This window comes from Odocoileus virginianus, chromosome 1 (assembly GCF_023699985.2).
Source record: "Odocoileus virginianus isolate 20LAN1187 ecotype Illinois chromosome 1, Ovbor_1.2, whole genome shotgun sequence".
Taxonomy (NCBI): Eukaryota; Metazoa; Chordata; class Mammalia; order Artiodactyla; family Cervidae; genus Odocoileus; species Odocoileus virginianus.
Genome location: NC_069674.1, coordinates 49256800 through 49282365, shown reverse-complemented (window position 1 = coordinate 49282365; position 25566 = coordinate 49256800). Strand labels below are relative to the sequence as shown.

Here is a 25566-nt window from a genome sequence, read left to right as displayed (position 1 = left end):
CTTCTTTCCTGGTGAGAGAGTTGTGTCCCCAGTGGTAAGATATTTGACCAAGGATCGGGCAAGTTTGGCTGACTTGGTGGCTGACTAGGTGGCCAACTCAAACATGCCCTATAACCTTCCCTTCTGTGGGAATCAGCATAAGAGAGCCATCACATGAAAGTGGTCCTTTACAAACCTGTGGTTTGATGGTTTGGATCCTCGGATTAAAATGCACTGTTTTCATAGTTCTGAGAACAAAGGTTTTCCTCTTGGTATGCAAGGTCCTAAAAGCGCTTTCCAGAATATTCTTCCTCCAACTGCCAGCAAAGCTCATTCCTATCTTCCTTCAGAATATGTTTCAAATACTCAAACTGAAACTGAATGCCCTTGACACTCCTTATCCCCGCCGCCCAGTCGCTATACCCGTCCCCACTGGTGTGTTTTGCTACTGTACTTGTCAGCTCGTTGGCTGATGGATTCGATCTTCATTTGTCTTCTTTACAGTCTTTTTCTTTACCTGCACCAATGTAATTTCTGCCAAGTCAGATATTTTTCTTTATTTTGTTTGTTGATGTGTCCCGTCTGTGGCACATCGCCTGCTACATAGTAGGAGCTCATAGTTATTTGTTGAGAGAATTATCAAATGGATCTGAGCCTTGCCTGCTTCTCCAGGTGAGAAGGATGTGTTCCGTGCCACATCCCTAACCCTCCCCCAACCCCCTCACTCCAGCCACAAGTTAGATCCCTGAAACTATATCCCGCCTCCGTAAATTTGTTCATGCACTTTCTTCCCCTTGCAATACTTGTCTCCCCTTTCTACAAATGCTACTCTCTTCTTCATCCTTCTGCATTCCCCTGGAGCCTCAACAACCCCATCATGCCTTCCATAGCGCAGTGCTGGATCACGCTAAGTGAGACTTGGTTAGTCAGCATCTTCTCCCAGAGATGCTCAGCAACCCCAGCGCCAGATGGTGCCATTTGGATCTCTTTCCCCACCCTGGTGCTTCAGTCGTTTGATGAATAAACACACAAATGAGATGGTCAAAGACAGACAACAACTTAGTGGCAAGGACCAGAGTGCATGCACGCCTGCTAAGCTTCAGTTGTGTTCAACTCTTTGCAACCCTATGGACCCTAGCCCACCAGGCTTCTCTGTCCCTAAGATTCTCCAGGGAAGAATACTGGAGTGGGTTGCCATGCCCTCCTCCAGGGAATCTTCCCTACCCAGGGATTGAATCTGCATCTCTTATATCTCCTGCATTGACAGGCAAGTTCTTCACCACTAGTGCCACCTGGGAAGCCCCAAGGACCAGAGTAGTGCCCAGATATTCTGGTCGTCCCCCCATGGTACTTTATTTCCATCAAAGAACTCCTGCGAGAAGACATTCTTCCAACTTCCTGAAAGACACAAGACAATTTCTGCACTTTACATCCTCCAGCTTCCTGGTACCCAGTCTCTATTTTTTTTTTTCCAGAAACAAATTTTTCTTAATTTGTCATTCTCCTAATTCCCCACATTAATAATGATGTCATCTGATTAATTTTCACAAAGTGGCTCTTAAGGAGAGAGAGAGCTTAGGCATGAAGATTTTGCTGAGATTTGCAGATATTTTAAAGTTACTCAAGTCAAAGAACTGGGCACATTTGCACGCTTTTGTTTTCTGTTCATTTGTTTCTTTTTGGTGTCTGTTCTAGGAATACATTTTATTTTTCATGAAATATTTCAAACACACATAAAAGCAGTAGGAATAGTACAAGCCTCAAAGATTCATCACTCAGATAAACAGTTATCAATGAACTTCCAAGGCAGTCCAGTGGTAAAGACTTCCCCTTCCAATGTGGGGGGTGAAGGTTCAATTCTTAGTCAGGGAGATAAGATCTCACATGCCTTGAGACCAAAAAGCCAAACCATAAAGCAGAAGAAATATTTTAACAAATTCAAGAAAGATTTACAAACTTTAAAAAGTTATCAGTGATTTGAAACATTTCCTTTTTCTTTTTTATTCTTTGTTAATTATTTTTTTTTTTATTCTTTGTTGAATTATTTTAAAGCTTATTCCGGACACCACATTATCTTATCCCACTTCAAAATACCTCTTTAAAAAGAAAAAGATAAACACAGCACCCTCAACAAAATTAAAAATAATTCTTTGGAGATATAATTTTCATGGACGTATTTGAGGTGCAGCTTCCCTGTTCCTCTCTAATTGTGTAGAAGAACAGAAATAACCCACACTAAGGAAGGACAGGAGTATCCATTTTACCTCCTCATACATTTTAGATGGAAGTTTGAATGGCCCATACTTTCTCATCTGGATGAATGGGGCTTCTTTGGGTCCTTATTGTTGTTGTTCAGTCGCTAAGTTGTTTCTGACTCTGCGACCCCGTGGGCTTCAGCACGCCAGGCTCCTCTGTCCTCTCTCTCCCAGAGTTTGCTTAAGTTCATGTCCATTGACTCGGTGACGCTATCCAACCATCTCATCCTCTAACACCCCCATCTCCTTCAATCTTTTCCAGCATCAGGGTCTTTTCCAATGAGTCAGGTTTTCGCATCAAGTGGTCAAAGTATTGGGGCTTTCTTAATATTAATCTGGAATTTTCTCCTCTCAAGTGTCTTAGTAGACCTTGGCTCTGGGGAGTCTCATTGTCCCTCCGGCCCATCCTCAGGCTGTGCTTCCACAATTTAGTCCCTTTGAGGGTTGGCACCTCTGCTCACCATCTGCAGGCTGCCTATATGCCAAGGTTATGTTGGACTCAGATGACCAGGGATTTCCATTTTCTGCTTTCTTTGTGGGCTCTGGCACATCATAATCATAGTGACCAGTTGGCTCCGTGGTAAAGAATCCGCCTGCAGTGAGGGAGACCTGGGTTCAATCCCTGGGTCGGGAAGATCTCCTGGAGAAGGAAATGGCTACCCACTCCAGTGTTCTTTCCTGGAGAATCCCATGGACAGAGGAGCTTGGAAGACTAAAGTCCATACAGTTGAAAAAAATAGGACATGACTGAACAACTAACACTACTATTAGACTGGTTAAGTGAATAGCATTCAAGTTTAAACTTTCTTTTTTTTTTTTAATATGAAAACAGGTATTTATTATAGAACAATGTCTAAAAATTAATTAAAGGCTTAAACAACAACAAAAAACATAATTCCACACATTGACATTGACTTTGTAGCATGAAAATTCTTAACCCGAAGAGTCAAGTTTGTTCTTAATAAATTAACATATAATAAATTCTCACGACATGATTCCAAGATATATGTATGAACTGACTTGACATGTTTATAAACATAAGGGCAATTTAAACATTGGTATTAGTTTTCATGAGTTCAGTTTAAGGTTTGCGACTGGAGAGTTACATTAGAAAAAAAAATCTGAGATAAAATATTCTTTAGGAAGCTACCACACACCTATGTACATTTGAAGACCAAGGGTTAAAAGTCCACTCTTGATGAACACCGCTAAGCAAAGGATGTATAACATCCATCACACGTCTGTTCCAAAAACAGCATGTTTCCAAAAGTATACATTTCTTTACAAAGACCCTAATCACTATAGAGGAACTGACAGAGTGAGTTCCAAAAGATGCTCTCATCCCTGAGCCATATCTTAAGGCCTCCACTTTAATCTTGGGGCTTTAAGAACATCTTCTTTGCTTTAATTGGTTTTATGTCTCCATTTTCATCTTCTTTGTAAAGGGCACGGTCTCTTTTCTTGGCAAACTTTTTCCCAATTGTCCCCACCAAGGTCTCATATCTTCTAGCCATTTCTTCATCTGACACATCGAGCTCCACTGTTTGCTCTTCAACTTCTTCTGCTTTGTTCTTAGCGTTCATCTGAAGCATTAATTTCTCAACCTCAGGATTAAATCCTCTGAATGACATTCTTCCATAGAGAAGATCTTCACACAACAAGAAACTCTGCTCTTCTATAATGAAACTCTCTTTCTCTTTCAGCTCAGGCAAATCCAAGTACCAGTGCTCTTCACTAATGATTTTCTTTTCTTCCTCTTCTAGTTGTTTCTTGGTTTCCGAGTCAAGTCCCCTTTGCATGAACTTCATGCGCAGCAAGTTCTTGGATAACTTAGTTTTGCGCTCGGCCGCCATAATGACTTCCACTGGGCGCCGCGGTCTGCAACTGGACCCCAAGTTTAAACTTTCAAAAGCCCAGCATCACGTACACCATCCATATGGTGTCAGGGAGAGAGCACCAAAGAGACACAGAATCTGGGTGTCCAAACACCCTGTGATCTTTCTTGCTTGACAAGAAAGCACTTAGTGGTGGCGTGCCCTCCCCACGAGATCCTCTCCAAGAGCGTGCCTGCAGGGGTCAAAGCCCGCACTGCCCACCCCGCTCACACACTCCCAGACTTGCCAGGACCCGACCCCTCGCCCGCCTGCCCTCCTTCCTCCACCCACCCTGAGGCTATTTCCCCTCCTTCTGGAGAGCCACTTGTTTCCCCCGTTGCTAAGCAGCCTTGTGCACTCAGGCAGTGCTGGCTGTCGCCTGCCCGTCCACCCCTGCCTGATTCAGATTATTCAGATTAACCCTGTGAAGCCGGACATAGCTTAAAAACCCGGGGCTGTGTGACATCCAAAGAATCACATGGAGGAGTCAACAGCAACCCACGCTTTGCTTTCCCTGGCAGCCTGTCCTTTCTGGGAGGCAAGGGAACGCGGTGGCTGCGGTCTCTGTGGCCACATGCACTTGACTTTGAGCTCTGGCCCCACCTCTTAGTAACCAATTGACTTACCAACTTCTAGGAAGTTCTTTCCAGCTAAGTCTTGGTCTTTTTCATCTGTGTAAGGGGATAATAATATCATGGTTACTGCATTTGTCTGCTCTGAGGATTAAATGACTTCACATGCACAGACCATGCAGTAGCGTATCTGCTATGTAGGAAGAACTCAAGATACGTTAGCCAGTAGTAATACAATTTGTACTTCCATAGCTATCATCTGCTTTCACAGCAGTGTTAGTTATCTGGTTGGAGTAACAGCTAATCCTTCCATTTGGGGGGATGGGAAACACAGGCACAGAGAAGTAACACAACTGGCCCAAAGACAAACAGCTACACTCACATTGGAATCAGACTTGTTTTGTGTTTTTCCTACTTTGTCACAGGGCCCCAAAGATATCTAAGTCTCAAGATCAATCCTTCCAGCCCTTCTTTAGAGAAGAGAACTTATGTAGAAGCAGCTGACTCTTTAGGCCTTGTTTCCTACTTTGAAACAGTATAATTTTTGATTAATATTAAATCATCCCCGAGATGAAACTATGTGTGTCTATTCCCATGTCTTTTGCATTGAGAGTGAACAAATAGTTTGGACTTCAATCCAAATCAGAACATGAAGACAGAAAAATGAAAAATTAGCCTTGAAGTTGTGGTATTGAGGCATATATGCAGTCCATAGACATGACAGGGCTATAAGAAAGTGGAGTTTTATGAAAGAAAAAGCAGTAAGAGTGTATCATGCTGCCCAAGGAAAAGTAGGTAATTTTTTCTCTTCTTCCAGCCTCCTAATGATTCTAATTATACTGCTTCTAATGCTTACAGTTGTTAATTCAGCTGGTTTCCAAGGAGGCAGGGGTTCAGACTTAGTGCCCCAAATGCCTATCCCCCCGCCCACCCCGTTCTGTTTTGTAGCCCCAGGCTGGATGTGACCCCGTCCTGGTTCTGGTTATTCAGAGGAGATCCAGTGAAGGCAGGTGGGTCCTGCTCGCAACTATTTTGGAGGTTCAGTTCTAAGACTCCACAACACTAAGTGGCATTTGAGCACCACTTTCAAAATCTTTGTCAGGTATCGAACCCTTATCTAGTTAATATTTTCTTTCAATTTATGCCTTTATACTTAAATTCTTTTTTAATTTATTGGATTAGTCAGTATACAAAGGGTTTTGTTGCAGTAATAAAATAAACCCTGGTATCATTTTGGCTTAACACAGCAAAGGGTTATGTTTTCACTTATATAAAATCCAGTATGAGCCAGATGACTTTCTAGGGCAGCTATTTTGAAAATGACTCAGACAGTGATTCTTGCTTCTAGGCTCCCTCTATCTGTAATGCTACCTTCTCACGGACATGCTTGCCCCCAAATGTGCCACTTTGATGTACTGAGTATTTTGAACTGAAAGCACTTAAAAAACAGCAACTGCAGGATTTTCCTGGCCGTCCAGTGGTGAAGAATCCTGCCTCCAAATGCAGGGGACATAGGTTTGATCCCTGGTCAGAGCTGTGATCCCACATGCCTCTGGGTAGCTAAGTCCTCACACAGCAACTACTGCGCCCGAGCACTCCAGATCCTGCCACAACTAAGACCTGATGCCGCCAAATACAGAAATATACATTAAAAAAACAAAGCAGAAAATGCAGGGAGAGACTTTCTCTGAACTTCCCTTATCTGCCTAAAGACAGATCCTCAGAAAGGAACTCTGTTGTCGTGAATCTCCTCCCCCAGAGTTTTCGTCGACCAGGGAAGATTGAGGAGGAAAGGAAGGGAGAGCAGAGGTGGATGCCACATGCAGACACAGTGTCACAAATGATCGTACCACCCGTCCATCCTTCTAGGGGCTCATTCATCTTTCCCCAAACTCATTTATTCTCCTCTGAGTCAACATGCCCTTTCCCCTATCAAGATGGTATGTGTGTGTCTGAGTTGCTTAGTTATGTCCCACTCTTTGTAACCCCATGGACAGACTGTAGCCCACCAGGCTCTTCTGTCCATGGAATTCTCCAGGAAAGAATGTTGGAGTGGGTTGCCATTTCCTACTCCAGGGGATCATCCTGACCCAGGGATGGAACCCAGATCTCCTTCATTGCTGGCAGATTCCTTACCATCTGAGCCACCAGGGAAGCCCCATTATGTAATCCAGTGTTGTTCAATACCTTGTCCATGTCCTAGCTAAACTCATCTCTTTCTACTTAAAATCTAAAGGGACAGCAGTGGTGGACATGCCACACTCTGGGAAACATTCTCCTTGTGGGCCTGGGTCCACATCACCGTCCAAGGCAGCAGCCAATATCTGTAAGATTTGCCACGTGCCTGGCACTGTGCTCTGGCTGCTATGTGCACCGAGTTCATAGTGACCACCCCTGCCTTAGACTCCATAGAACGGACAGAGAGAGAAATAAACCAGCAGTGTATGAAATGCATTTGGGAAGTACAAGTTGTGATTGGAGGGACCTTTGAAGGATAGCAGATTTTTAATCAATTCCAAAATGTCCTTCTTGTGTTGTATTTACTGTTTGATTTTGTTTCCTTTTAATTTTTCTTTCAGTGGTATTTATGGTATTCTAAAAGAGCCTGTTGGTGAAGGTGAAAGAGGAAAGTGAAAAAACTGACTTGAGACTCAACATAAAAAAAACTAAGATCATGATGTCTGGTCCCATTAATTCATGACAATAGATGGGGAAAAAGTGGAAACAGTGTCAGGTTTCATTTTCTTGGGCTTCAAAATCATTGCAGACAATGACTGCAGCCATGAAATTAAAAGATGCTTGCTCTTTGGAAGAAAAGCTATGACAAACCTAGACAGTGTATTAAAAAGCAGAGACATCACTTAGCTGACAAAGGTCCATATAGTCAAAGCTATGGCTTTCCCCAGTAGTCATATATGGATGTGAGAGTTGGACTATAAAGAAAGCTGAGCGCTGAAGAATTGATGCTTTTGACCTGTGGTGTTGGAGAAGACTCTTGAGAGTCCCTTGAACTGCAAGGAGATCAAACCAGTCCATCCTAAAGGAAATTAGTCCTGAATATTCATTGGAAAGACTGATGCTGAAGCTGAAACTCCAATACCTTGGCCACCTGATTTGAAGAACTGACTCATTTGAAAAGACCCTGATGCTGGGAAAGACTGAAGGCATAAGAAGAAGTGGGCAGCAGAAGATGAGGTGGTTAGATAGCATCACCAGCTCAATGGACATGAACTTGAGCAAACTTTGGGAGACAGTGGAAAACAGAGGAGCCTGGGGTGTTACAGTCCAGGGGGTCGCAGAGAGTCACCACAACTTACCAAATGAACAACAACCAACAGCAAATTCAAGCCAAAATCTGTGGGTAGAAGAAAAAATTTCAGCTAATATTTTCTTGATACTTTGAATTTTGTGTCCCTTGAGACATCAAACATCCTCAGAGGGCCTCGTGATTATAAATGTAACGCTGCTTCAGGATGTAGAAAAATGGGTTGCAAGTCGTGGAGAAGGCTAGTAACAATGTGAGATCAATACTGCAGCTATTGAATTCACTAAATGGAGGGAGAAGGACTGCCAGCTGTGGGTCCAGTCCGGGTCCTGCTCCGCCTCCCTCTGAACAGGGCAACCCTGACTCCACTGTGCTCAAGTTGTCTTCTTGGTCAAATTAGTGGATTGGACCAAACATGTATGTCTTGCACAGAAATGTTCATGATTGAAAGAGAAGCTTTCCCCTCCATGGAGAAGGGATGGCCTTGGAGTTCTTGCCCTCTATGTGTAGCCTCAGCCATTCCATCACCTTGGCACATTTGGCTTCTGGTTTGATATTGGGGAAATAGTATTAAACACATCACTGTTGTTTTCATTTATGTATATCTTACTTAGTACTTGCTATGTGCCAGGCACTGCCCCGTGTACTTCAACAATATTAACTTACTCTTATACCAATGGGCTATCGTAACCATTTTAGAGGGGGAAAACTGGGGCCCAGGGAGGTTAAGTAACTTGTTTGAGAGCAAAGATCTGGAGAGGGGCAGAGAGATATTCAGTCTCAGGCAGTCAGTCTTGGGCTAGAGTTTGCAATCACTGCTCTGCCCTGTCTGTGGGCAAAATAGTTGAAAGCGCTAATCATAAGGCAAAACATACAGTAATGCCATACCAAATAAGCATGTTTGAAAACAGTGAAATGCTGAGGCAATGACAGAGGCTGCACAGGCACCTGGGTGAAATCCTTGAGAGGAGAAACCAAGAGTGGATCCCGAGAGACAGAAGGGGAAATGCCTTGCACGGCTGCAGATCTGCTGGGATTGAGGGATATGAGCTCACTGGCTCCTCACAGCACCCTCACGGGGCTGGTGCAGTTATCATCCCCATTTCACAGATGAGGCTAAGTGACTTGTTTAAGGCCACACAACTGGCCAGTGGGGGAAGCCCGGTGCCTTGGGGCAGAGTTGGTCCCCTGCCCACCGCCCGGCCACCTGGGGGCCGCGGGGCCAGGGGATCCACCGCTGTCAGTCCAGGACCCAGGAGTCCAGGTGTGGCGATGGGGCAGCTGGTGACAGCTCTTGTGGGGACGTGGAGACCGCCCCCAGCGCTTCACCACTCCTGCGATGAAGGAGTGAAGGAGTGAAGTGCAGCACAGAGGTCTCGTGGGACTGGCAGGAATCTGAAACACCAGCTTCTCTGAGCAATGCATTTCCGTCAGACTGACAGGTCTACTTAGGGAAAAGATGTGCAGTGCATAGGAGATACATGCAGACAAGAAGAAGAGCGTGACTGGTTTAAAATGCTGCGGGACTGGATTACATCCCTGTTGGGAAGGAATGCATTTAAAGGCAAGCTGTGCGGTCACCTTGGACCACGGTTCCTCAGCCTGGTGCTGTCGACGTTTTAAGGAGAAAACCCTGCTGGTTGAGCTCCACTTCTTTGATTGTGTCATTTGGACTTAAGGTCAGAGAATGCTTCCAGAAATTAGCTTGTTTTGAGGTTGAGGAGTGGAGATTTTCTCTAAAATTCCTTCTAATTCTCAGAACCTGAGAGAGGGGGAAAAAAAAGAGATGGATTAGCATCTACAAGTACCTTATCACTCAGTTGATTTTTGATATTTTGGTGAGTGTATAGAGAAGAAGGATTGGAAAGCATAGGCAGCACACTTCTTTATGATAACTTTTATTTGTCTCCGTGGCTATTCACCTCATTGTGAGATCAAGCTCTTGGCTTGCACCATACTGCCCTCTAGCGGCCACCACGTTTTGTAGCATACAGAAGGGAGGCGCTCAAGAAAACGCTTTTAAGAATGAAGCCAAGGAGGGGAAGTGGGCGGGTGCAAAGAACACTCAATAGCTTCTGGCTCAGCCTCCTTGTGATCCGCGGAAGTCTCCTTCCAGCCGCTCCCTTTCCTCCTGGAGCCCCTCTAGGTCTTCCTGCGATCCCACTCCTACGCGTCCCAGCACCCCGTGACCTCTTACTCTTTCCCGCCGGCGTTCTGGGTATATTCCCTGCGCGGAGAATTCAAAGCTGCTTCCATTTTAAATAAAAAGAGCATCCTGTGGCTAGAAATATCCTACGAGAAGCGTTTTAAGAATGCCCCGAAGAGAGTGGCTACGTGAAAAATACTTATGATTCAGCTGGGAAAATATAATTTGTTGTCTGTTGTTTCTAACCTGGACCTCACGAACCAGGATGTCTTCCCTCCCCAGTGGAGAGCGCTGCTTTGCAAGGACCCCTGTACCCTCCGCAACCTCCTCCAGACCATTTAGTTACCCCCCTGGGACAGGAGCAGCTCTACAAATGCCTGTATTTGTCATCTTAAGAGCTTGGCAAGCCAACTTGAATTTCAGATAACTAGAGACCATACTAATGGCTTTCTTCTGTCAATAGGTGACATTGGGTAATTAGTAATCCTATAAAGCTTTTGAGGGTAGCTTTATTGAAAAAAAAATAACAAACGATGAAAATCAAGAGAATGAAGACAAAGAAAGATACTCTGCAGACTTAAATCTCATCTTCAGGGAGGATATTTTTTAAAGTAATTGTACCTCTACATGTGGGCTTCAATTATATATTTATGTATGTCAAAATATAATGCTCAAACATCAACTTACCCGAGCTTGGATGGTAAATTCATGATGGATATTTACTTCTTCTTTTTTTTTTTTGCAAAGGGTGGTTTCTATTTCCATAAAATAAAATTTTATATAAGACTATGGGAGCCAAAATTTATCTTAACAATTAGGTAAAACAGATGGCCAGAGAATTTAATTGTACACTGGGACTGCTACTGCTCTTCTGAGTTTAGGCCATACTAACAAAGCACAGCAGGTAACAAAGAGTTTGGAAGGTCAGATATAGTGAACAGGGAATTTGCAGAAGCCTTGGGAATGGGCAGCAGCTGGGTTTCCTTAAGATTTACAGGCTTAATAGAATAAGCTTGTGTTTGTTTCTAGTTTACATGAATATATACCAGATGAAGACACTCTACTCCTCCCTTTAAATGCCCCACATTTGGAAAACACCTCTTCTTGTTTTTTCTTGTCTCTTAATATGAATGACTTAATTAAGCAGCTGGTTGTGTTTTAAGGCTGTAAAACATACATAGATGTTTTACTTAAAAAATGGGAAGAATAGGCATTTTTATATGTATGTTTATGTTTCTGAAGCTTATTTAAGCTTTTTTCCTTTCATGTATGACACCCCAAGTTGACATGAGCCTGAGCCTCGTACTCTGGTGATCAATAGTACTTAAAAAAAAAAAAAGACGTCTGTGGAGGTGTAAAAGAAGGATTATCATCAATGAACTTGTCAATGTGATGAGCAGAGATGGTGAGCCCAGGTAGACTGGGCCAATGAAATAGGTACAGCAATTGAATTACCCATCCTTAGATCCAAGGAGGAGAAGGCGATGGCAACCCACTCCAGTGCTCCTGCCTGGAATCTCACATGGACAGAGGAGCCTGGTGGGCTGCCGTCTATGGGGTCGCACAGAGCCAGACACGACTGAAGCGACTTAGCAGCAGCAGCAGCAGATCCAAGGAACTAGATGACACTTACAGCTCTGTAAACACAGCCCCCAAGCTGAGTAGGGGCAGTTCCTGCGTGACAAAGGAGTCAGGGGCCTGCTGCAAACTTCCAGAGCGAGTGGCTGAATTGCTTAAGGATTTCAAGACCCTCCAGCTGGATGAGGGCAATATAATACACGACTAAAAATCACACAAAATAATTCAGTTAATATAAGGGTGATTCTTGTTAACAAAATGTCCAACAAATCACGGGAAAAGAGTCTAATCTTGTCTCTAGCCATACAGAGGCCCTGATAAAGTGAGCCTTTTGGCTTATTGTTGGATGTCTATTGAGACTGTTGGAAGCATGTTAGAAGTGTCAGAAGAGCAGAGATCCAGTTTACTTAGAAGGTAGCTTAAAAAAATAGACGCTCTTAGCACTGATGCTCCCTCCATGGAACAAACCGAGCCTGTCCATTTCCTTCTCTCTATTCCTTTCTTCTTTCCTTCTATTTTTCTAGGACAACTGTGTTTTGAGCACTCAGCCAAGCCACGACAACCTGAATATTTGTGAGAAGTTGTTTCAGCCTTTTAGGAGATGAGATGCAAAATATTTAACATCAAAAACACAAGCAGGGGCAGATTCTGACTCTCTGGAGCTTGAAGCTTATACAATTTGGGGAAATGTCTTTTTTTTAAAAAAAGCTATACAAAGATAAATACAAAATTAGACAAAAATAGAGAATATTTACTGAGAATGCAAAAATAAATCACAACAAATTATTAGAAATTTAGAAGCTTTGGCCCTTCCTCTTGAAGATCTGCTTAGTCAGGACACCAAAGATGCTTCACGAGAATTGCTTTCTGATGGCAACCTGGCTTCCTCTGCTGCCGTGGAGCCTCCCGTGACTCCTAGAGCTCACAGTGGCCTGAGCTAAAGAGGGCTGGAGGCTTCAGCCTCATTTACTTCTTTGAATTCCACATCTTGTCTCAGGAGCCATCACTCAAGAGTAGTCGGCAGCTGAAAGCAGCCTCTGACCAGCGACAAAGATCCTGATCATCAGCAGAGTGTCTGTCCCAGAAGCCCACCGGGAGGGAGTGTAGTTCATGGTCAAGAATAGCAGTCTGGGTGTGCTTGGCAAGATGGGTTCCAAGTCCTCTTTTCTGAACTTCACTTCTCGGAACCTCTTTTTTTATGTCTGTAAAACTAGGGTGATTAAAAGAGATGAAGTATATAAAGCACGCAGCCAAGTGCCTGGCATGGAGCAAATAGCCTTTGCCTGATGGAAAGATTTATTTGAAAGTTTGATACGGAAAGTTATTTGTGTGTCTCTTTGCATTTGTCTCACCCCCACCTCCCTTCACTGTTGACTACAGGAGATGTTGAATATCAGTGAAAAATCCATTCCCTAGTTAATGTTCTCCAGCTTTCCTTTTATACTGTCTGTCAGATTCAATCCATCATGTATGTAATCATATTATACATTGACTTTTCTATGAATAAGAAATGAGGGGATGGTATTTTGTTTTCTGCAGTTCCCTATCATGAAACTAGATGCAGGATGCAGATTTCAGCTCCATGGCTGAAGGGAGGGTGCAGATAATAAATCATTTCACATTTCTGGGATACAAGATGGGTTCCTTTGGGGACTCTGTAATTGTTGAAGCTGTGGTCTTCTTCAGTGATCAACACTGTGTATGTAGCCTGTACTGGCCAATGCGGAATGAAAGCAAAACTTAGAATACAACCAGTTCTGCCTTGGTGGGGTTCAGGGAACACTCCAGAGCCAGAGTACCCAGTGGCTTAGGTGAAATGCCTGTGGAATTTACACTACCTCACAGACATCAGTGTCCTAGAGAATGAAATGGCACCCCAGTCCAGTGTTCTTTGCTTGGAGAATTCCATGGACTGAGGAGCCTGGCGGGCTACAGTCCATGGGGTTGCAAACAGTTGGACATGACTGAGCGACTAACACTTTTCACAGACATCAGTAAGATGTTAGGACCCCAAACACTCCTCAGTGCTGCAGAAGGTTTTGCAGTCTTTGAATGCCAGGAGCTATCATTTCTTAATGTTTCAGTTCCTTACTTGGAAATGGGGATAAAATCTCCCTTGCCCACCTCCCTGGAAGAACAAAATATAACAGTGTTAGTAGAAATTCCTTGTACATGTAGAGAGAGCTATAAAATAAAATAGTACTATTAAACACAATAGTGTAAGTTAGCATTATGGAGCCTTTTAATTTCTAACTCCTTTTTCAGCAATGCGATTTCCTCATACTTCTTATATTTGCATTTTGGTGCTATTTTTTGTTTACATAGGTTATAGAAATTAATTTTAAGCAAATTCTACTGGATTCTTTCCTTCAAAATGGGATAGTACTATGAAGGTGATTCATTCACATACCCTTATGATCTGTTTTCACCAGTTGTTTCTAACATTTCTCAAGTCAGTGAAATAGTGCCACCATGTGGCCACACAACTTACTGTCCATCTCCTATGTAAACCTTTGAATTTTTAATTGTAAATACTGGCAGATAGGGCTTCTCAGGTGGATCAAGTGGTGAAGAATCCACCTGCCAACGCAGAGATGCAGGCAGGAGACTTGGGTTCAACCCCCGGGTCAGGAAGATCCCCTGGAGAAGGAGATGGCTACCCACTCCAGTATTTTTGCCTGGAAAATCCCATGGACAGAAGGGCCTGGAGGGCTACAGTCCATGGGGTCCCAAGGAGTCGGCATGACTTGGGGAGTTAGCACTAGCACAATATTTGCAGATAAGTATCAAGAGTCTAGTTTATGTTTAAATTCAAACACATTTGCCTTTGTTTACCTGTAAAGTATATGGACATAATGGAAATTTTTAAAAAATTCAGTGGAAACTCTCCTCCATTTATTAATAGCGACATTTGTGAATTATTTGTCAGTGAAAGAAAGTTTCCATTCGTTCTTAGCGTGAAAGTGGCTGAATAATGTTTGTGACTGAAAACAAGCTCCATCTCAGCCACAATTCTGCTTCTGTGATGGTGGTATCTAAGAAATGTACTTTTAAAAGGATGCTGTGCTGTGCTATGCTCAGTTGTGTCTGAGTCTGAGACACTTTGGACTGTAGCCTACCAGGCTCCTCTGTCCATGGGATTTTTCAGGTAAAAATACTGGAGTGGGTAGCCGTTTCCTCCTTCTGGGGATTTTCCAGAGCCAGGGATCAAACCTGAGTCTCCTGTGTCTCCTGCATTGCAGGTGGATTCTTTTACCCCCGGGACATTGGGGAAGCCCTAGAGTATATATGATATGTATATTCCACAAAATAAATTTTAATTGGCTGGAAATACATAAGGTAATAAATCTCTAACAAGAAATGAGACTCAAAGCAAAATTTTAAGGTAGTACAGCTTTAACAAGAAATGAGACTCAGCTAGATTCACTCATCTATCCTTGAATTAATTAGTTCAAGGCAGAAGCACTTTTGGAAATGGTGCAATAACCCTACATTAGACCAATGTTAAATATATGATTACGGCAGGGATATATTTGTTAGGGAGAATATCAGAGCAAGGGATGGTTCTGTGTTTTTTTTTTTTTTTTTTTTTTTTTTTTTACCATGGAATAAGCCAATGCAGGAGACTTTAGAGGTGCAGGTTCAATCTCTGGGTCGGAAAGATCCCCTGGAGAAGGGCATGGCAACCTACTCCTGTATTCTTGCCTGGAGAAGCCCGTGGACAGAGGAGTCTGGTGAACTACTCAGAGTTGCAGGGTTGCAGAGTTGGACATGACTGAAGCGACTTAGCATAGCACAGCACAAGAATGGAAATGGTAACTTAAGTGTTTATTTAGCAATGCATTATGTAAAGCACTTTACCTGCATTGTTGCATTCAGTAATTGGGGGTGTGGTCAAACAAGTCTCTTTAAAACTTTATAAGACAATTAAAAAAGCAAAAACAAAAACAGCTAGGCATTGTGAGCAGAAGCAAATCTTCAAGCTAGGTTCCTGCGGTGCTGGGGCGGGGGAGGCGGGGGTGGTCAATGACTTTGAATGTTCTGGGTGGTTGGTGCCCTCTGGTGGCGACTGTGGGAATTTACCAATTTAACACAAATTATAAGGCAGTAGCGAATGCTAGCACCCAGGATGCCTGTTATTGGCATTTGTGTGTGTGGACAGAGGAAATTTCAGAATGACAGACATGAAATGATCAATAATCCTAACCTCTGCGGATGAAGATGAGGGAAACAGAATAAAGACTTTTACTTTATCATTCGTTCATATATTAATACAAACTTGTATATCTTTCATAATAATACAATTTTAAATAAAATATACAGATTAAAAATGAAGAACCAAACATATGCCCATGTGAAACATAGCTTACCCTGAAAAGTACAATAGGCAGGTTAGGGAAATGTTGTAATTTATTTTATTATTTAAAACTTCAAAATATATACATTGGTTTTGGCAGAATTTGTATTTATTCCCCAGTATTTTCCTTGCTCCTTAAGGTGAAACAGAAGCTTCCTTGACCACAGATCTAAAATATTTTCATTCCCTGTGGAGGAGTGTGACCCAGCAGTGCAAGCAAGAAATTTGGATTCCTTTTTCTAAGTTCCAATGTCACTATTTCCATATTTGTTAATCTTGTTTTAAAATGTCCTTTTTAAAGCAAATAATATTTTATAGACTTCAATTATGAAAAGTCACTCTGGTGCCATTTATTTATACCAGGCCTCTGGGTGAAAATGTTTAAGATGGCTTTTGAAATCTATATAGAATACAAAATAACAGAAAATTAAAATAGGCACAAGGCCTGAGGAAGGAGAGAAGGAAAGGGACATGCAACAGATGTCCAGACTGCAGACAACCCGCAAAGCTCACTAAGGAAAACGAAGTTCTGTGAAACTTTTGGTGAATCATAGGTTTAGTTTGGAGTTTACTACCAACTTAAACAAAGAAGAAACACGGAAAGTTCCAGGAGTCCCTGGCCCTCGGGACACATCAGGACTGAAGGAGAAACAACAGATTCTGGGCTGTTAAGACAAGAAACAAATGGTCCCTGCTTGACTGGCTTCTAGATGAATTTATGATCTTATTCATCTGTCCCAGAGGAAGACAGAATACAAGTGCTGAAATATTCCATTATCCTGGGCTTCCGGGGAGGCATCTACGGTTAATTAATCCTCCGGAAGTTTTCATTGTCTGTTTTTAGTTGTCTCGATTTCCTATCTGCCCAGATCTGGACCCCAACCTTATTCTCTGCTTCGGGGGCCCTGACATGTATTCCATTTCTTTCTGGGCAATCTGTGCTCAATGGAACGGCTACTATAAGGCACTTTAATATTTCTACTCTTGTTGTTCAGTTGCTCAGTTGTGTCCAGCTCTTTGTGACCCCATGGACTGCAGCACACCAGGCTTCCCTGTCCTTCACCATCGCCTGGAGCTTGCTTAAACTCATGTCCATTGAGTTGGTGATGCCCTAGAGATCAATAATACAATTGTACCCCCTCCCTACTTAGTGTAGTTGCGTGTATTTTTTGTTCTCTTAAAGTGGCAGCTGGGCAGGTGGGTGTCATTACTCATTTTGATAACAGTTGTTCCCTTTCACTCTGTTAGCATCTCCTCTGGCTTTTTACAGTATTTACAAATTCTCCTTTGGCCACAGAGATCACAAGTGAACACCGGCTGATTAAATATGTTAGCTTTATTTAATGCATGCCAGTGCTATCTTCCACATATTTTACTCTAGGCTTGTTTATTTTCTTACAGCCGTCACCCACTGATATTTAGGATAGGGTCTACTACGACCCCATCATTTTTTAAATCAGTCTTGAAATAAGTCCATTCATTCCTACAGGCTGTCATGCCCGCACTGCCTCCCCCACTTTAAGTGTTCATATAGCATCCAAGTTCACACATAAAAACACATGGTGCAATGACAGACTGTGATGTCCTAACCCAGGGCAATAAATGGACTATTCATCTCACCAACGTCTTGGCCTCTGAAGGAGACTTGAAAGGAAAATAAACAAAGTTGTGAGTTGGTGTAGGTGGAACCCTCCACATTTCCTTTCCCAGACAGCACAAGAAAATTAGGCCAAATGCCCAAAGTGTAGGCACTGACACTCTGCTCCTTCAGTTTCCCTGTACATAAGACAGGAAAGTGGTAGTGAGTCTAGTACTTTTCATGGTAATGGATGGGCCAGTTCAAAGACCAGACGTTTTCTTGAAAACCAGCATTCCCTCTAGCTATATTTGGTCATGAGTGCATGATCAAGGTCTAAAAGCAACAGGTTTTACAAAGCGGGCACACATGGACCAAAAATCAGTGATGGCCCTGGGGAGAAATGAAAGCTGCTAGATGCCCTGAAAACCTCTTGTCCTTGACTGGCCCATGTGTGTGTGTGTGTGTGTGCGTGCGCACGCTTAGTCATGTCTGACTCTTTGTGACCCTTTGGACTATAGCCCACCAGGCTTCTCTGTCCATGGGATTTTTCAGCTGGAGTAGGTTGCCGTTTCCTCTTCCAGGAGATCTTCCCAACATAGGGATTGAACCTGTAACCCCCGTGTCTCCTGCACTGCATGCAAATGCTTTCCCCATTGAGCTATCGGGGAGGCCCTCCAGCCTCATCTCTGCTGTGTCACTCTGTCCGACGTGTACAGCGCACAGTGAGAGCCAATTGCCCACCCTCCTCTAGAGCAGGTCCGTACACATTGGACCTGCTGTCATCAAGTAACGGTCCTCATGAGAAACAGAGCTGTATTAGGTTGCAAGTTTTTTGATGAAAGAGGTGGAATTAGCCTTAGAGAGCATAAATTCAAGTTGAAAACCCTCCTCTGCCACTGTTAATTATCATATACATGTTTATAAGTGGAAATCTACACGATATACCTAACAATATTGTTCTGGTAAATTTATTTTTTGAAGATTTTACCTAATATAACTTGATTTTAGTTCATTTCATGCACAGAGGTTTGCAACTGATTACCTTGATGGTGGACTGATCTGTTGTCAGTATAAAATGGCATTCTTTGATTCACATAATACTGCATGCCCTGAAATAGCCTTTTCTGATGTTATGATTGCTTCCTCTGCTTACTTTTAGTTTGTATTTGCTGGAAAAACCTACCTATAATTTGCTTTTAACATTTAAAAATTTATATTGAAGTATAACATATATATAGAAATGAGAATATAAAAACTTGATGGATTTAAAACAGTGAACTGCCTGGTGTAAGCAGTTCCCAGGTCAAGAAATGGAATATCACCAGCATCCCAAAAGGTTCTCTCAAGCTTCTCCCCATCACAACCCCACGCCAAAGATAAACATTAATCTGACTCTTGACTCCAAAGAGTTAGAGAGATAGTGATGGACAGAGAAGCCTGGAATGCTGCAGTTCATGGGGTCATAAGGAGTTGGACACGACTTACTGACTGACCAACAACAAAACTCCAAAGATCAGCTTTACCTGTTTTTGTACTTTTATAAATGAAATCATATAGTTGTACTGTTTCGTGTTTGACTCTCATTCACCGTTACGCTTCTGATATCCAGTCATATGGTGGCAGGAAGAAAGCACGTTCTTACTGCTGAATAGAACTTCATCTGCAAGATGGCACTGGGATAGTAGCACTTTTGCTGTTTAAATAACTCCCTAAAAAAATAAAATAATTTTTTAAAATGTTCAAAGACATTTTGGGAAAGATTTTAAAGTGTTGCCTCCAAAAAGATTTTTGGAGTTCACCATGGGAATGATTTTAACATCAAAGACATTGTTTCCAGCCTGTAAAACACCATTTTTACCCACAATGAAGTAAAGTTTAATCCTCAGAAAAGCAGGGTTAGCACAGACCTGTGGTATTTTAGGACCAGAGGTTCTTGGAAATGATCTGGAAGATTTATAAAAAGGCTCCACCATGAATTCAGAGGAAGGTGAAATGAAATGTGTCTAACACTCTGGCCAGGCTGCAGTCGCCTTGCATCCTAAATGAGAGGCAGGTGTTGCTCTGGAGCCAGGTGAGACAGTGATCATAAAACACACGTATCTGTTCAAAAGTTGCAGGGCACATGACCATTTGCATCAAAGTTTTGCAGCGATCCTCAGCCAGGCTGTGCAGACTCACACAGGTTGGAATATTTTTAAAACAAAAAAGTTGATGCAACCTTTCAAGCAAGAGGCTTCTGTTTTGAGGTTCTTTTTAAAAACAAAACAAAATTTAAGGTGATAAAAAATACCCAAAAATGTAGCATCAAAGGAAAAGTAGTACACATATTTAAAAAATCTGTCAGCAAGAGTTGTCCCTTTCTAAACAAAACATTGTCAAATGTTTGCATTAGGGAGAATTTTAGAGATTAACCTCTGTGTCATGTTTATTTAGGCCACAAAAATTTATGGACTCCTCAGAAGGCTGCAGTCAAGGTATCAGCAGGGTTAGGGTCTCATCTGAAAGTTTGCATGGGGAAGAGTCCCCTTTCCAAGCTCATTTGTATAGTTGTTGGCAGAATCCAGATCCTTGAGGTTGTTGGACTAGGACCTCAGTTTCTCACTGGTTGTTGGCTGGAAGCTTCCCTAATCTCTTGCCACATGAGCCTCTTCAAGGTGCAGTTTTCTTCATCAAAATCAGCAAAACAGTGTGTCTACTAAATAAAAAGGAAGTCATACCTTTTGTAACCTAATCACAAAGTCCCGACCCTCCCCCGCTGTCAACCCCCCGCCAGCCCAGGCTATCATAACCTTTCTCATATTCAATTGATTAGAAGCAAGTCACTTGGTCCAGCCAAGGAGAGAGGATTTATGAAGATGCTCAAGGGATGGGGATTATATAGGGTATAATTCCAGGAGGTGGGGATCATTGCAGACTATCTTAGATGTTACCTACACCACAGAGTAAATGGTAAGACATAAAAGAGACTATGATGTGTTTTCCTCCCCATGGACAACATAGTTTGGGCAAATAACAGAGAAGAACTGTTTTTTCTTTTTGGAGCCATGTCGAGTAGTATTTGCCTCCAGTTGAATTCCAAAAAACATTTTTCATAGCCTATCAATTACCTAGATTTTGAGGAGGTAGTCAAAAATATTTTCAGCATAATAGTCATAATCCAAGGGACCCTGTTTCTCATTCCCCCCTTTAATCCACCTATATAAAGGAGGGTAACTATATAATTTATCATTTGAACTAGGATGGTTTTGATAGAGAAAGGGGACAGTATGATATTAGAAACTACAGGAGTGACCTGAGGCTATCTCTGATAAACCTGACCATGGAGCCACCCCACAATGGAAGAATAATCCTCCTCCAATTTGGGAGCTCAGAGGAAGGAAAGAGAGACGTGGAATCAACCTTGATTACCCATGTGGGTTCTTCATCCAGCTGCGTGAGCTCCCTAGTTGTGGTGCACAGGTTCCAAAGAGTATGGGCTCCAGAATTGTGATGGATAGGCTTGGTTGTCCTGAGGCTTGTGGGATCTTAGTTCCTTGACCGTGGATCAAACCCCCGTCCCCTGCATTGGAAGGCAGATTCATAACCACTGGACCACCAGGGAAGTCCCTACAAGAGATTCTTGGTGCTCTTCTATTGCTTCCCCTCACTGTCACTTCTCATTCCTTTCTCCATTAATTTTATGAACAAATATGAGATACACCTTGCCTTTTCCTAGTTTTGTGATAGCTCTGCTGTTATTCAGCTCTTTTATTTCATTTTTGGTATTCCAGATGCAGCTAGTGCATGACAAATGGCCAGGTTTGCTGATGACTGGTGTTTGGATGAGCAGGTTATTACTTGAAATGACACTGACGATAGATTCTCAATAGAAAATGATAGTACAGTGTTTCATCAAATGTTTACTTAAAAATGAAAATCTGTAACACAATTGTCTTCAATTTCTCTTCCTGTTTTAACACTTACATCTTACACTTTTATGTTAAATTTATAGAACTTAAGTTGATTAATTGAAGACAGCAAGCCTTTGCAAATATTTGTTGAAACTCATGGATATTCTGCCTATAAAGCAAGCATATTTTTGGTAAAACAATATCTGTTGAAATGAATACTTTCACTGAGAGACAAAAGCTATAAAGTATTTACTTTGAATCAATGTATTATTACTTTAAATAGAGTTCTAAACATGGAAATCATTTCTTTATACTCAGGGCATCAATTAAAACTGAGGTCAGACAGAAAGACAAATATATGATCTCACTTATAGGAGGAATTAAAAAAAATCATGCTCATAGATACAGAGAAAAGATTGGTTTTGCCAGAGGTAGGGGTTGGGGGTGGGTAAAACGGGTGAAGGTAGTCAAAGAGGCAAACTTCCAGTTATAAGATAAATAAGTCCTGGGGATGTAATGTACAGCATGGCGACTATAGTATATGTTTTTAATGAGGTTTAGGACTACTTCTCCTATTAAAGAATCCCAGGAGTACAATATATGCATGATTGAACTTGCCCTCTGGTGACATCTTAGAGGACCGCACTCCCTCCATACCTAAGCTGTCCATCGGGGGTCCTGTATTGTTTTTCAGCCACATAAACAAGAGAACCAGGGCAATGTTCACAATTCCACCTTCATCCCAATCTGAGCATCTCTGTATTTTTTCCTGAAGATATATAAATATATATAAAATATATATAACATACACTCAAACACATATTACAATCTGATTTCTTAGAGCAACCATAATTTTGTTGTTATTCAGTCACTAAGTTGTGTCCAACTCTTTGCGACCCTGTGAACTGCAGCATACCAGGCTTATCTGTCCTTCACTATCTCCTGAAGTTTGCTCAAACTCATGTCCATTGAGTCGGTGATGCCATCCAAGCATCTCTTGCTCCATTGCCCCTTCTCCTCCTGCCTTCAATCTTTCCCAACATCAGGGTCTTTTCCAATGAGTTGGCTCTTCGCATCAGGTGGCCAAAGTATTGGAACTTTAAGCATAAGTCCTTCTAATGAATATCCAGGGCTGATTTCCTTTAGGATTGACTGGTTTGATTTTCTTGCTGCCCAACGGACTCTCAAGAGTTTTCTCCAACACTCCAGTTCAAAGCTTCAGTTCTTCAGCCTTCAGTCTTCTTTATGATCCAACTCTCACATCCATACACGACTACTGGAAAAACCATAGCTTTGACTGTATGGGGCTTCCCTGGTGGATCAGATGGTAAAGCGTCTGCCTGCAATGTGGAAGACCCGGGTTCAATCCCTGGGTCGAGAAGATCCCCTGGAGAAGGAAATGGCAACCCACTCCAGTATTCTTGCCTGGAAAATTCCATGGATGGAGGAGCCTGATAGGCTACAGTCCATGAGGTCACAAAGAGTCGGACATGACTGAGCAGCTTCACTTTCTTTCTTTTTCTTTCTTCTTGACTGTGTGGACCTTTATCAGCAAAGTAATGTCTTTGCTTTTTAATATGCTGTCAATGATTTCTTGTGTATCCTTCCAGATTTTTCTATGTATATACAAGTATATAAACATTTGCATGTATGTTTCTTTTTTGTTTCTTTTTTTTTTTTTTTTACACAAGAGGGAGAGAATTATCACACTTAAAGAAGAAACAAATTCAAACTTTACACTGTACTTTGAAGTTCTTTCCAAGTCAGTATTTATTTGTTGATCTGGCTCATCACATCTAGCAATGTTGTAAGTATTTCACAAATGGATCCATCGTATTTAATGTAGCCAGGCCTAAACATTTAGGTTGTTTCCTATTATTAAAAACTTGCTGTCTATCTATTTGTAAACTCTTAGAAGTAGAGCTGCTTAAGCCAAGGATATATACATTTTTATTCTGCTAAATATTGCCAAACTGATTAAGTCTATTTTCACTCAGACTATCTCCAAATACACAGCCAACTCACAGAGAATAAACATGGCAGTCCCCTACATCTTTAACTTGTGTTCATCATTGCTTATCTCATTGGTGAAAAATATATATATATTTTTTTATTTTCTTTAATTATGATTATGGTCAAGTATCTTTTCAATTATTTGTATTCTACTTTATACTTCATTTTCTGTGAAGAGCATGCTTTCAGATTACTTGCCCATTTTTCTGTCAGATTGGTGGTTTTCCCCACTCTGAAATTTGAAAAGTTCCACTAGCTTTGGGTGGAGTCTTCATATAGATATATTCCAAATTGATATAATACATACTGAATCCTGGATCAAGATTTCCTGGGAACAGTCTGACCACCGTAATGTTCTTATGTGCGGTTTTTATTACCCTTTAGCTGCTATGGTTTTGGGCTTTAAAAAATACACAGGGCCTGTCTTTTGCAGAATGGATTTCAATTTTTAATGTCAGCTCTTAAGAAGGCCTCCCTCCTGCCTTCCCTTAATGATGTGCCTTTGTTCTATGAAAGCATTTAACTCTCTCTGGCCCTGGTTTTCATTGGCCTTCTCTGGGTTGCTGTCAAATGCCATAGTAACGATAAAAATAATTCAGTGCGTCACTTTGGAGTGTTAAAGTTGAGGGTCACTAGGAGAGACTGGTTTTGTTTGGCCAACGTGGAAAGGTTTTTTGAAACTGGGGCACGTAGGTTTGTCTTGATCTGGCTAATGCACCTCTTCAGAGTGGCTATGCAAATAGAATATATTTATCCGTTCTTTTGATTTATATATTTTCTTAAAGATTATGATTTACATTCTGGTTCCCTATCTCTCCTAATGTTGCCTTCTGAGAAATGCAAAACCTGTGGGGAGAAAGAACTGGATTCCAGGATCTGGCTTTTGCGAGATTTTCAAATGTAACTCCCATTAGTATCACTGGAGGCAGGGCTCCCCCCTCTTTCCCTCTTCCCCCAGCCAAATGCCGGGAGGGTAATGGATTATCTTCCTCTCAGCAGACTCCATGGGAGATATTCTCAATGGTTTATGCATTCTGGCCGGAAAATGCTCCCTGCAGACAAACGGGGAGATTTCTTCCTGTGTTCTTCAGCAGAGGTCTACTGGGATTGAATCTGGCTCATGAAGTGTAAACCCCATGTACTGTAAAAAGAAGATCAAGGGCAGCGTTGGCACTAAGTGGTTGTTCAAAAGTTTCCAACTGTTCTAACTTTTCAAAACCAGAGAGTGAGTTCTTGTTGCTTTAGCTTTAGGGAATACTTGAAGAAGGTGTCTTTAAACACCCGCTCAAATTGCCCAGATTTTAGGAGGAGGAAAGAAAACTATAATGGGAACAAAGCTATTGGTTTCACATTTGGATAAGGAAACAGAAAGGCAAGAGGGGGTGAAATGCAAAATCTTTCAGAACAGACTTTTCTGTTTGTCTGTTGCAAAAGGCATTTTCAAATGGAAAGCCAAAAACGGGTAACCAAAAAATTATGTGGTAGCTCCAAAATATTTCCTTGACGTGTAATTGCATTGCGTTAGAGTTTAGGTATCTATAACATCTTTTGTGATGAAACAAGGGGTAAGCTCACTAAATGAATAATGTGCTCTTGGAAAATCAGCAAGAAAATCTTTGAGTGTAATCCAAAGAAACAAAAGAGCTTTCTAAAAAAAAAAAAAAAAATCTTTGGGGTGGAGTTGTTTCTGCTTTTCAAATCCTGGACTGGGGTTATTGGAAGATTGATGCCATTACCCAGTACACATTCAACCAGCGCAACTTCATCACGTAATGTTTTTCTGGTTGCTCCACAGAGCTTAAAGGACAAAAGGTTAGCAAACACTTAAATTACCAGTCACATTAAGCTTTTGTTTTGTGATTCTTAGGCTCCAGGGAGGCCTACAATTTTGGACTTGAGTTGATAAAAGGCAGATTCAGGGAATTATTTATTTTGCTCCTTTTTTTTTTTTCCCAATCTGGGCTTCCACGTTAATTGAATGGATTCATTTGGTGCCATTTTTGTTCCCTCTAGAATTTTGGTCATGAAAATTAAGAATCATAACTCTCATATCTCACA

General features: G+C 41.8%; 1 protein-coding gene across 1 annotated transcript; it reads right to left on the bottom strand.

Annotated features, from left to right (window-relative positions):
- Positions 1–3529: 3529 nt before the first annotated feature.
- On the bottom strand, positions 3530–4122 carry LOC110136674 (M-phase phosphoprotein 6). Its single transcript, XM_020892503.2, has one exon. It carries the CDS (start codon positions 4085–4087, stop codon positions 3605–3607), a length of 483 nt encoding a protein of 160 aa, XP_020748162.2. The 5' UTR covers positions 4088–4122; the 3' UTR covers positions 3530–3604.
- Between the last annotated feature and the right edge of the window lie 21444 nt (positions 4123–25566).

Excerpts from the sequence above, each read along its gene's own strand:
- LOC110136674 (XM_020892503.2), bottom strand. The coding sequence starts at position 4,087 with ATGGCGGCCGAGCGCAAAACTAAGTTATCCAAGAACTTGCTGCGCATG.